Source organism: Ylistrum balloti, unplaced genomic scaffold (genome assembly GCF_031769215.1).
Source record: "Ylistrum balloti isolate Yb309-2 unplaced genomic scaffold, AGI_CSIRO_Ybal_v1 Utg369598, whole genome shotgun sequence".
NCBI classification, from domain to species: domain Eukaryota; kingdom Metazoa; phylum Mollusca; class Bivalvia; order Pectinida; family Pectinidae; genus Ylistrum; species Ylistrum balloti.
This window is the reverse complement of record NW_026781880.1, coordinates 163,552-177,644: the sequence shown is the minus strand read 5'-3', so window position 1 is coordinate 177,644 and position 14,093 is coordinate 163,552. Positions and strand designations below refer to the sequence as shown.

Genomic DNA, 14,093 nt, shown 5'->3' with positions numbered 1-14,093 from the left:
TGTTTAAGATCAAGATTTTCTCATTTAGATGCAACAAAGACGGAGATATATCCTAAGTCCATTTTTATTGATAAATGATTTTCAGTATTGTATGGTTTCCATAGAATTAAGTTACAACTGTTTGAATTACAGGTTTCAGCAAACTTTAGGGACTAAACTCCACTAATAATTCTATCCATTGCAAAGCAAAAACAAAAAAGGCAGTAAAACTAGGGCAAAATATGAACAAAAGAAAGATTGATAGTGCAACCCCTGAAAAAGTATAGGGACGATAACATCAGGCGTTCAGGAAGAGTAAGCGTTTTTAGAGAACAAGTTTTACAACAACGAAACAAACAGGCAAACTAAAAACATCAAACATGTACAGCCAAAAGAAATATAATATTTCTCAATGGGATCACTGTGATAACCTTAAAACTTCACCATCATTTTCGTCAATTTGCATCTTTTGAAACCCTATGTTACAGGGTTTGTCCGTCAGTTGACGACTTCTTGCACAAAAATCGTGATGCATTTGAATTTTGAATTAACTGCGAAATTATAATCAACATAAATAGGGGATGCAGGGAGGTTGCTATCAGGAAATGGAAAAGTTACATAGAGAAATTGAAATCATCACACAATATCAATGTTAATTATCATTTTCATACCAATTATATATAGTAATATTGGAAAAGCGCTTATTTTCGATTCGACACCGACAATCACGTTACCTTGGCATTGATACGTTTTTTCAAACTCACAGAATATTTTCTTCAGTGATCCGAACCACGACCCATGGAATGACATATAGGAATGGCGAACCTGCAAAAAGGAGACATGTTATATCATGTTAACAATGAATGTTTCAGTACATAATGATACCTTATCGTATAAAATATATGGATATGGCTTGTTACTATCAATAACATTAATCATGACGTCAACAAAGATGTCGGCTAGCTGCTGTGATTCGGCGGTCGAACGGAAGCTGCCTATAAATGAGTAAAATAGATTATCATCATAGACCCACTACTGCTAGAAGCACTTACACATTATCATGAAAACCTCGAAATGAAACAGAAAACCACGATTTACAATGACCGAGTAGTTTGACAGTTTATGGAAATTAAAAAAACAACAACTATGACAGTATACATTCATTGACAAAAAACAAAAACAAGAAAAACCAAACAACCAAAGTGAGTAATCTAAGTAAGTAATGGCACGTTCTCAAATGATACGGTAGAAACAATTGAAGCAATATTTATATTAACTAGCTACAAACACATGTTCAAATTTGTATCACATCAGGAAAATTTTCTCAAATAGTTTATTATGACGACCGCAAACTTTGCCACCATTTTAATCAACCTGTATCCTCGAAACCCTGTGTTGTGAGTTTGTATGTCATTTGCCATTATCTTGTGCATAAATCATGATACAGAAAGCAAACCCTTGAATATAGAATCGTCTGAGACCTGTAAATACCACAGGATTGAGATAGAGGAGTGGTGCTCTTCAAAAACAGAAAATTTTAAAAAGGGGAAATAAAAACACCACGCTTTACATACAGCTTGCTAAAAAACTATCACCGTTGATTTCTTGATTGGAAAGACTGAGGTAAGCAGTTTATGTTGAAGAGTTTGTCGTGTTCTTCATTTCCAATTCATGTGAATACATACGATGGACATAAAATATGAATTTCCTGTTATCTAATGACATCATCAATATCAGTTGATGGTCTTTTCAATGTTATTGTAACCAGTTTTTAAAAGCTCTGCGATGTATTCAGCCTTGCAGGAAAAACAAAGACAGGTCAGCCAAACAAGGGACATAATTTGTACCTGGTCTGGCGGAGGACCTTACACCGAACTCGACAAAAATGTCGTCAATCAGAAATATATTATTTAAATAACTTCTTGCTCTGTAAATTGCTGCTTTCATTTAGACGAAAATACGCTTCATTTTAGTTCACAACTATACATATTTATATCGTCGTTTCCTTTGAAAAGATATGGTTGTGTACAGAGCGGAAAAATTAAATGCTCTTATAAAAGAAATATTTTTAAGAGGATGTTCAAGATTTGTGAAAAGCTCTTTGGATCACTTTAAAATTCTCATTAATTTCACTTTAAGAGTAAATAGTATCACAGTACTAAAATGGTAGTATATTGCTTTGGTATAGGTAAAGTTTAGCAGCGAGTCAGCAATAATACGTTGCTTATATGGATTATTTTGCAGTTAAGACATCCAGTGTTAAGAACGAAGGTCCAGATCCTTGTATTTTTTGGCAATCTGAGAGATTGTTATACGGAAGCGTGATTAGCCAGTAATTATCACTTGAAAAGATCTAATATATCGGCACGGTTTCCTGCACCATGAAACATTTTTATTGGACTCCACTGACCTTGTGTCTACTCGAGAAAAAATATCCTAAACTTACAGCTTTAAAGACCAGTTTCGAAACTGTTCAGATTGATATAATGTTGGTCTATATTATAGAATATGACTTACTAATATTTGGTGATAAAATAAAGTTAAGATTTTCAGCGTTTGTCTTTTACGTTTTAGTGTGTATAATGTTATTTCTTTTTGGATCGTTGTGTCTTTCACCGGTTGATGGCCCCAATGTCGTTTTATATGTTGACGGACCGTTAAGATTGTAATAATGATAAAATTGTAATAATAATCCTCCATTGTTGAGCCAACTTTATTATCGAGCTAACTGAATCCTTTTTGAAGTGATGAAATGAAATTAAGTTTAATTAAGGACAGGGGAATTTATGTTTGGTGAAAGGTGTCAAGAAATTTAAAGCAGACTGTTTGAAAAAGTATGATAGTCACTTCTAGCACGCTGTGGTATCAGCAATGTTTAAAGGATGTTTGTCCATCAAGGAGGTAGGTATGCTAAGTGTAATAGTGGGGCGTGCTTTCTGTGATATATTTTCATCAACGTTCTTTAAGATATTTATGGCTAGTTGTTACGACGGTGACTGTTCGTGGAATTTCTGGGAGAATGACTGTCGGTTACATAAGTCAAACATGACCCGTGCGTGGAAGGAAGAAAAGGATATTAAGACTAGACAATCCCTGGATAATAACGTTAATAAGATGTTTGGTGACATATAACATAAGAAATGAACCGTCATAAAAATCCTCATCCAGGTTGTAAAAGACATATAGTCAAATATAATGTCTATGATGTCTATATCTGTTCTCTTAACCATATAGGATGAACATGTATCCAACTATACAGGGAATATACTTTCCTAGAAATAGCGTGATCTTGAGTATCGAAAACGAGGTTTTATTAGTAAAACGAAGATTCAATTATATCATTAAAATCTCTTAACAGTCATCGTTAACTATATGGAAGTTTTATGGTCGTTATACTGTCTTGGGTTGACAAGGATTCACATGGCGGGTGTCGTCAATGAAGCAAAAGACACTTAATCCTCCGGAAACCCGGGTCCGTGTTCATGAAACCATTCTCAAGTGTAGATTTTGTGCTCAAGCAAACTTTTTGAATTCACCTAATTCATATCAAATAACACAAAATTCAAATTTAAACCTTGGATATAGCTTTGTCTTGAATCCCGTTCATAATTGTTTTTAAATCTATGGCAAAATCAGCATTATTTATTATTTTTTAACTTAAGACATAAGTCAGATAGTATGTGGTTTTGTAGAGTGGCAGTTGAGAAAAGTATACTGACCAATAGAAAAATTGAGGAAAGGTGTCGCGAGATAATGGAAACATTCAAGAAAATGCTTGAGGATTTGGAAAATTCAATGAAGAGGAAATGTGAAATATCTGATGTTGAATGCATATTGAAAAAGGAAATGGGAAAGATTGTGAAACAGATGGAAACGCCTCAGTGTTCGGATGAAATATTCTCCGAGGTAAAGGATCGGCAAAGCAGGGAAAATAACATGGTCATTTTTGGAGTTCAACCTACATTGTATGATATATCAATTCCATTGTAAATCAAATTTAGATATGGACATAGAGGCATTGTTTTGCCTGAGTCCATTATTAACTTAACTTATAAGGCTTGAGCACAAAATTCATGCTTGAGTATGAGAACGGTTTCATGAATACGGGCCCTGGTCTTATTCTCCGTTTACTTTTCCAGTAGTCTCTGTGTAAATCCTTCTGATGCCATAGTTTTACTGAATTTGAGTTTGGATTATGATTTCATTTGTATGCTGACATGTTGGTGTTATCTTAATTTTGTTTGATTTCATTTCATCATTATGTTACACACAAAGCATTATTGGATTCGAAGACTAAGCATAGCCGCCTATCTATCTATTATTTAGCCAATTGGACATTTTTTTGGAATCCAACGTAACATAGTACTGAATAAGGTACAGACGAATTGAGACATGAAAAGTTGACATCATTCATCTGAAATATTCTTAGCAATATCTATGGACCTTATTACCGCTGATGAGGTTGGAAATACTTTCAGTCCTTAAATCATATTTTTATTGATAATATTGGAACGCCTATCAGTTATAAACCTAAAATGTGAGGATACTAGCTTTCCTCTAAATTATTCATTTTGACCTTTTTAGATGGTATATTACAGTGAACCATACGCTGGGTTTACATACTTAATTGCTTTTTCCAGATACGGAACTATACTATTCAGCAAAAAATGATAACGTAAATAAGGCATTTGGAACTGGGGTCATTGGAAGATTAGCAAGAATGTAATAACATTAATTGTTTCTAGATAAAAAGGAAATAGCTCTCATCTCGTGTAGTAAAAATTTTCATGCAATATACCAGTTCTTCATGAAACATAATTAACAGCCGTATTATACTGTATTACAATGGTTACACTTTAGTTGATATCATAGGAATCGCCTACGATTACCATAAATCTTGAAACTTGTTACTATTGCTTAAAACCGTAAATGATACCTACCCCAGCCGAGTATGACGTAGTATTTGATACTACTCCTCTCAGAGAAGACGGAGACTAAGATCAGTGTGTGTAAGTGTATGCCCTCTACGAAGATCCACATGTAGCTGGCGGACAGCACATAGTAGAAAACTGAGAACAGCAATTTACACTCCCAGTGCTGGTGATAGAAAAAGAAATATGTACTGGCATCATTGATTAAAATTGTATCTATATCAAATGATGAGAAACAATGAGCTGACTATAATATTTTTACTAAATGTACGAAAACTAACGATATAGCATGAGTATATGTAACAAGGTTGGTCGCAAAAATGTCTAAACTAATTAAGTTAAGCAAAATGTTTTAAATAAAAGCTCTACAGGAAGCTGTGGATAATCCTTTAACATAACCAGACATTCTCGCTCTTAAATATTAAAATGCCAGCGATAAGTACCAGTAACAGTTTAAATTATTGTAACATTGTGAGTGTAAGCTAATGCGACAATTCTGGAAAGTTTTAAACAAATATGCAATGTTCTCCAACCTTCTGTAAATGAAATCGAAATTCGTTTCCTGCACTGGAAGTGATAAGTTGCAGATAGTATAAGATAATAATAGTTGGAAAAGGATAAGAGATTGCACAAAGACACACCTTTTCACAATTTATATTAGATACAGGTAGAGTAGAGTCAAACAGTGAATTAAACTGCATCATACAACTGTTTTGTCCATCTAGGACCAAGAAAAATCCAAAGTGATAAAAAAAGTCAAAATCTAGATAATTTTAGGCACATACCCATCCGTAGCTATTAATCACTGATGTTAGTTCTGACCAAAATCAACAACGAAGGAATGTCACGATACGTCTAACCAATAAAGTTGAAGGTTCGTGGTAGGTATTGTAAGATTTAACAATCGATTAACTAATGATAAAAAAATAACGATGTTGTTACCAAAAATGTATGCCTTGACCTGTCGGTGATAATTGTTGAATAGCAACATCTCTGCATTGCCAACCTATGGTGTTTGCATGTCGCAGTTCATTCGATATCATTGACCTATTCCTGTTGTCACGATTTTCGTGGGTGAAGTCGTCAACTGATAATCAAACTCGTAACGCATGGTTTCAAAAGATGCAGATTTATGGAAATTATGAGGCAGTTTTACTGTCGTTATTGTGATCTCATTGAGAAATTTATTTCTTTGTGCAAAATTAAACAGGACGTGTTTGATGCTCGTTTTTTTCTTTTTTGCCTGTTGATTCCGTTGTTGTATACCTTATTCTCATTTGAGAATATGACATTACTTAGCTGGATTGACCAAGATTTAAATGACTTGTGTCGGCAATGACTTCTCCAGGTAATTTTTCAGAAGTCTCCGTGGACAATTTTTATTTTATTCCTATTTTGTCCTAGTTTAATTGAATTTGAGTTGATGATTTTGTTTACAGTTGGTATTTTCTTGTTGGTTTCCTCCTTTGAAGACTTTTATTATCATAAATTCTTATTATACATCTTTCTACATTTATACATCGATGTAATTACTAAACTATAGTGGTAAAGTATGTAAAACACGTGATTCACTTACCGTTCCTTCATTAATAAATAATACCGTATCTTCATACGGAATTCGTTCTACGTCCTTGTGCAGTCCAAGTCCCTGAACTAGAAGTGTTTCCTTAAGAATGGACACAGTTGCTCTCAGGATAAATGATACAAACAGATTCACATGGACTGTGTTCCTGGGGCAATGCAATTTTCTGGAGGAGTAAAATACAAGATATGTTCATTGCAATTGTAGACAATCACACCTCTACAAAACATTGTCAGTTCGTCCTCGTCGAAAATTATGCCACATGCTAACTTGGCCTTTGTTATGTTATAATAAATGAAGTAGCATGGGCTTTGATGACCCGAAAACAATATCTACATGTTATAGGTAGAATGATCATATTTACTTATGCATGCTATATTGAAATATTCTGAATAGGAACAATGTTATCCACACAACGTGCAGCCATTAGACATAACCTTGAAGCATCTATCGGCCACCTGTAACTCATTACTGACGCGTTCTAAGTGAGATTATTTCACTTTGTTAAATGCAGCTACGGCCATTACAAGATAATAAACAGTTTTCTGTTGTCACATGTACAGTCGAACCTTGTTATCTCAAAGTCAAGACTTCGCTTCACTCAAGTTTTCGATTTCAGCGAGTTTGAAGTTTTTGACGAAACCGACGAATTTAACGGGATCTTCGAGATTTATGAGTTCGAAGGTATCGAAGTTGGATTGTATATATCTTTCGAGTGCAAGCACAAGTTACATGTATTCTGAGATACACCGGACATATATGATATCTATTCAACGGGAAACCATTGACTTTCTTTTTAATGCATCTCAAGAGGGGAAGACATAAAAAAAAGTCGGTGCAGACGTAAGTCAAATCTGGTTTCAAAATGGTGGGAAACATGAACATATTATTTGACGTTCGATAATTCTGACAGTAAGTGCCATTTTGAATCGGCTACTCAATAGAGTATCCTACTGTTAGCATTGACGTCATACTGTAACAAGATATGAGTTTTCAGAAAACCCGCAGATACACAACATAGGTTTGGTGGAAACCCACGTATGTAACTTTAGCTTCCTTTGCAATTTTAATACAGTGGCCAAATTTCACAGTTCAGATTGGCTAAAAACCTAAACCGCTGTAGGTACACCTCCTGAGAGCTCGAGGGTAGCTTTTCCAAAGCTGTGAAATGATAAAAGTGTCTGGATGACCGAAAAGTTTTCCCCATTGGACTTATTAAGAACGTTATTGTGGAGTACGCTTTATTCAGCTTTAACTGGATCACGTCAAGTTATGACTTATTACATTACTAACAATATATATATATATCTATTAATTCTATAGAATAGTTCATGTCTAACCTAAGTATAGCTGGCCGAATATATGTTTCTCTGAAGATAAATGTTTTGACTGTGGAAACATTCCAGTACATAAAGAGCAATTTTACATATAGCTTTACAAAAGAGCTCCACGGCAATACAGTTATGCATATGAAAACACTATTTAAGAATCAAACAATTAATACTTATATTAACTTAAACTAAACTTAAGTTTTGCCAACGCGTGAAATTTTGATAGATACAATATTTATTCTTCATCTTTCTACGTCTTGATTATAATTATAATTTGTTTCAGACCGATTACAATGTCTCAGTAATTATAGAATTATACTATGTACCACATTCTAATATCAACCATGCTTTACTATGGAAGGTAGGCGAGTTTCATCATTCATTTACAAGCGAATTGATTATTTTTTCGAGGTGACATCCATTATACGAGTCCAAACTACAGAATGATTTGTGGACCACGGATGATGAGCGTATAATTTGATATGATAGGCAAATATAGCTGTAGAACGGCGCTTGGGAGCCAAAGGTGAGTACAGCAATCTAGACATCTCTTGTATGTAGAACGCATTATTCAAACGGATATCGCATTTCAGTGACAAAATGTTGGCTTTTTTCCATTCGTGGGAGACATATTTACTGGCATAATTGGTTTAAAAGTTATTGAGCAAATTACGCGATACTCTGAGACAGAAAAACAACATCCCGCATCCGCCCCCATGGATTTCGGCAGTACATGCACTTTAAGTCAATTAGAACAACAGTATGACAAACACAACCGCTTGTTATCACTTTAGATTCAATATTTGTCCATGTTTCTTTCTCAAAATTTCCCTTTACTTTCAGTATCGTTTATTTTTTGGTGTACACTACCTTCGGTAAGTGTAGGTATATACACCATCAGTAAATAAGTTACAAAATCACAGGCATAAGAAGATGTTTTATTGCCTTTAGTGTCAACTTACCGGAAGTAAATCATGATGAAGACTGCAACGGACAGGGATATAAGTGAAATTCCATAGCCGATGTTATACATCACCCGGATGTTCTTCATGTGAATCTTAAAGAACAACAGTATCACGATTCAAGCAGATAAAAGAAGTTCATGTAATGTAAGAAACAACAATATATGGCATTAAAAACAATAAAGATTGATGTAAGTCTTGCCGCGTCAATAAATCCTAACGATTTTGTATGGTGATATTTGATACAGCCGCAGGTGTTTCCTTCTTTGATCAATATATTAAACAGTTAAAAAAATACAAAGCGTCACACGCACAGTTCGTTGAATCATCATTTGAAACTTTATGGTTACAAAATAATCTCCCGAGTAACAAAAACAGTGCTGTTATATTGATACGAAGGCATCACTCTAGTTTTACAGTTTTTCATGTGTATACTATAGAGTGATTTAAACACGTCATAATAAAGGCATTAGAAATCTGAGACATGCTAATGACAACTTGTCTCAGGCAATCACACCTTATATGTTTTATGTGTTTGTGTTTTATTAAGTATAATTTTACTTTCATTTTAATGGTATTTTCTTAAAACCATAAACAAGGAGAGTTTGAGAACAATCTCTAGATGGTTATATGTTATGTCTCTATGGAAAAGAAAATTTGCAGTCGAACAGGATTGTTATTACATATGATTTATAAAAAAAGCAATCTTTAAATATGGTCATCAGATAGCGAAAGTTTGGATTGGTTTATATTGAGTACTATCAGCAGTGAATGTCATTAAGGACGGCCTCCCATTGTATGGAAGGTGAGTGCATGAGTTCGATGTCTGTGGTTTTGGAAGGCTTTGATTTGTTAGTTAAAGCGTCCTTGTGGTTATGCGCAACATAAGGTTCATATTGCAGTAGACGTTAAACTTCAGTCTTAAATGGTGACAGTCATGATCAGAGAAGAGTATTAAATAGTTTCAGTAAACTGGTCACAAATACACATGACAAAACTTTCAACCAACTCCAGAACAATACCGGCTGTACATGCAACCGTTGTGAATCTATATCGATATACAAATAGGTCAAACGTCGATTTCTACATGTAATTTACTAAAAGTTACAGGTCAAATAAGTACTTACAGTAATCAACACACTATACTTCAAGTCAGTAAAACAATGTCAAATGGTTAAATATAGGTGACGGAAGGTCACAGTTCAAGTAGGTGATATCGCATTATTTTCAGTTTACAACTGCTTCGACAATGTAGGTTCATTATATAGGCCATAAGAATACATGGATCGATAAGTTCAAAGGTACATAACAAGATCAAGATAAATATAGTTTCATTTACACATCTAACAATAATGTAGGTCAAAGGTCGATATATGTGTAACCTCAATCAGGTTATATAACAAGGTCAAGATAAATATAGTTTCATTCACAGATCTAACAAAAATGTAGGTCAAAGGCTAATTTATATGTAATTTCAGTCAGGTTCATATGGGTCGTTAAGAATACAGATATTGAATGAATTGAATGATTGAAAGCTGACATTGCATGTAAAACTAACTTGTTGCTGGTCTTAAAGTCATCAGCTTAAGTAAAGTGATAGATAGAAATATCCCTTGTTTGGCCCCTCAAGGCAAATTCCACCTACATGTTAATACATATTTAAACTCAGAAACAAGTTACAACTAATTGATCAGAATTCAACCGCGCGTTGATACACACATTGAGTTGAAGTCTTATCAGCGGCTCCAAAAGCTCTTTAAACTATCCCAGGTTACCAGCTAACTGCATCAAAATATGGATAATAAATAGATCCTACCTGATTAATGAATTGGTTATTTAACCAGTATCTTATAACTAAGTTGTTATAAAATAAAACTGTCGAGCCGAATCCCATCATACTTGCTGCAGAGGGGTACTACAAGGAAAACGGGGTTTCCCAAAGGAGTTTTACACGTAATATACATGCACGAATCTACATAGAAGATTACCCAGCTCCTCAGTTTTTCTTACACATATGCGTGGTGGCCTAAGGCCCCATATAATAACTTGCATCCACACACACACACCATCTTTAAAATGATGATATGGTCAAGCTAATCGATTTCAGTAATCATGATATGGTTCTTGGTTAAATTACACAATGGGGCCTCTAGTTCATCTGTATCTTCAACTCAATTTTGGAAGATGTTAAGAAGCCGTCGCTTCACAATACCTATGATTCTACCTCCGCCAAAATGTCCATCTATGTCTACAACCTTGCTGGACTACGTCCAGAGTTCGCTTGACGTTCTGGACGTTGGGCAATGTCCAGAGAGCTAAAATTGTTCAGAAAATTTCAGATCGCAAATGTAGTCGTCTCTTACAAGGGAGCTTATAAAACACATTATACCTTCAAAAAACATACATCAACACACCCACTTCAATGGTATACACCTGGCCCCCGGTTGCTTAAAGGTTAGTTCGAGTTAACCAACGGTTAATAAAAACACATTGCTGTCAGTGTAAAAACAAGGACTCAAAAAACCAAACTTGACACTCAATAATATCAATTTAACATGTCTCAAAAAGTATAGAAAAGTGGAATGATAAAGTGTGTACACAATTTGTTTAATTCATGTTTGAATTTTTTTACTAACTGCTGGTTATCTCTAACCAGTCTTTGAACAATTGGGGGCTTGAAAGTCGTCATAATGTAACACCATACCACTATTACTAAAATTGCAAGGATGTAATATCATAAACAATATGTTAATAATCGTTATTTGTATACAACATTCAGTTGTAATAAGCGAATATCTTGTTCACTTCTTTGCAAAATAGAAGTAAATGGTACAAGTAAGTTTGAAGTGGTAATGTCCCTTTAAGTGGATCTTCAGTCTTAAAAGGTACAGTTAACCCACTATAAAAATACGACTGTTACTTTTCTACTTAGGCCTTGTTAATTATCCATTTAATGACTACTTAGACTGACGCTGTGGTATATATGAGTCAGTATTATTCCAGTAATTTTGTTAAAACTACAATATTTAATCATTAGCATCACGATTTACAACACTGGGTTCATTGGCCAGCACTTTCACATAGCTGCGGTTTTATTTTTACTTTTTGTTTTGCTCTTAAATATGTGAGCATTATCGATTTGATGTTATCGTCCTAGGGCGTGTCTATACAATGTCTAGAGTTGGAGCACTAGAGCTAATGCTGTTTCCAAGCCCGAGGCTCATTAGTCAATTCATTAGAAGACACATCGTTGCAATGTCAATATTCCAATTACGTCATGTTGTTTACCACGACCTAATGTAGTTTGTACCGAATGAAATGTCAATTTGTTCACAGGCTCTTGCTTTGGTTTTTTTATAATACAATAACAAGATATTGATAACTCCAAGGATATCTAAACGAAAGGGATGACTAACTCCAAATATTTCACATATCAGGCTTTTCAATTGTCTTTCGTGTTTTAATCGCTACACTGATGTATCTGTAGAGAGGTGATTAATGATTCAGGGACGATATTAGTATATTTTGTTGTACTGCAGAAGGAATATTTCAACACCAGCTAAATTTAACTTACAATTGTGAATTACAAAAGGCCGCTAGGTATCGCTCGCTCTAAAGGTGGGGTCAATATTGGTTCCCCACTTTGCACATTGTTTTATTCTGCATATATAGAACAATAAACACTTATTGTATAAATGATAAATCATTATTACTACTTATAGTCGTTACGGGCCTCCATGCATGACACATGGTTGAATGACGGGGATAACAAAATAACAGATCATTGACAGAGGTGAATGTAATTTATGAGGTAAGCCTAGTGATACTTTTAATAAAAAATGCAATTTTTTCACATAATCTAAAATTATAGATGCATTTATAATCTATATTCTTTACCTCTTTATAAACTTTCCATACATATATACTCAATCAATTTAATGTAATATACAAAAAAAGTGAAATAAATACTTTTTAGGATAGCAACCATGTCCAATGCACAATTTCCAATAAATGAAAAGAATTGAATATGATTGCATTGTATAGAAAATACTGATGCTTTTTCGATTTTTGTAACATATCAACCACTTGTTTATATAACACATGATTTGAAGTCATGTACTGTAGTAATTACTCAGAAATATGTATAAAGTAAGTAGTCTATCCTCTAAAGAACTATCTTGGGTTAGGGGGTTGTATTAAAAACAAAGGTTTATATATATACGAAGACAATGAAATAATCATTGTAATCAATAACTTACAGATATATCAAACAAAACATGAAAGAATATTACATACTTTTATATCTTTACATCTTATCAACTAAACTAAGAAATAATAACCTTGTCTGGCACAAGTGTGCTTAGGTGATTGTTGCAAATTGAAAAGCTTTGCCTCTAGGATCCCGAACTGAAATAGATATGTTTTTTCTCTGTATGACTGGCTGCAACAAAAACTAACTGCTGAGAATAGCACTCCGAATGATATAGAAAGTGATGTTTACAACGCTAACACATACTTCCTGTCAACTCACCATCTAACATTAACCTGATTTTTATGGTGGTATTTCATCAGTAGGATTATGCAACATGCCACGGTGAATATATCTAATATATTCCATTTCCTGTGGTGTCAACCTGATACACGTGTTTGACGTGAACATATAATTTGTGACTCCCTGAACTCCTCATTGACAATGGACCTGATGCACGTCTTTGTTGTGAACATATAATTGGTGACTCCCTGAATTCCTCATTGACAATGGACATGATGCAAGTGTTTGACGTGAGCATATAATTTGTGACTCCCTAAACTCCTCATTGACAATGGACCTGATGCAAGTGTTTTACGTGAACATATAATTGGTGACTCCCTAAACTCCTCACTGACAATGGACGCGATGCAAGTGTTTTACGTGAACATATAATTGGTGACTCCCTATACTCCTCATTGACAATGGACCTGATGCACGTCTTTGTTGTGAACATATAATTGGTGACTCCCTGAATTCCTCATTGACAATGGACATGATGCAAGTGTTTGACGCGAGCATATAATTTGTGACTCCCTAAACTCCTCACTGACAATGGACGTGATGCAAGTGTTTTACGTGAACATATAATTGGTGACTCCCTATACTCCTCATTGACAATGGACCTGATGCACGTCTTTGTTGTGAACATATAATTGGTGACTCCCTGAATTCCTCATTGACAATGGACATGATGCAAGTGTTTGACGTGAGCATATAATTTGTGACTCCCTAAACTCCTCACTGACAATGGACGTGATGCAAGTGTTTTACATGAAC

General features: G+C 34.5%; 1 protein-coding gene across 1 annotated transcript in view; it reads right to left on the bottom strand.

The window, feature by feature from the left end:
* The window catches only part of LOC132545583 (secretin receptor-like), a 60,345-nt gene that overhangs the window by 16,764 nt on the left and 29,488 nt on the right, over positions 1-14,093 (bottom strand). The window contains exons 5-8 of the mRNA XM_060209276.1: positions 8,786-8,880; positions 6,487-6,658; positions 4,920-5,076; positions 744-804 (exon numbers count right to left, since the gene is read on the bottom strand). Coding sequence (XP_060065259.1) covers positions 744-804; positions 4,920-5,076; positions 6,487-6,658; positions 8,786-8,880 — 485 coding nt within the window. The remainder of the gene's footprint in view (positions 1-743; positions 805-4,919; positions 5,077-6,486; positions 6,659-8,785; positions 8,881-14,093) is intronic.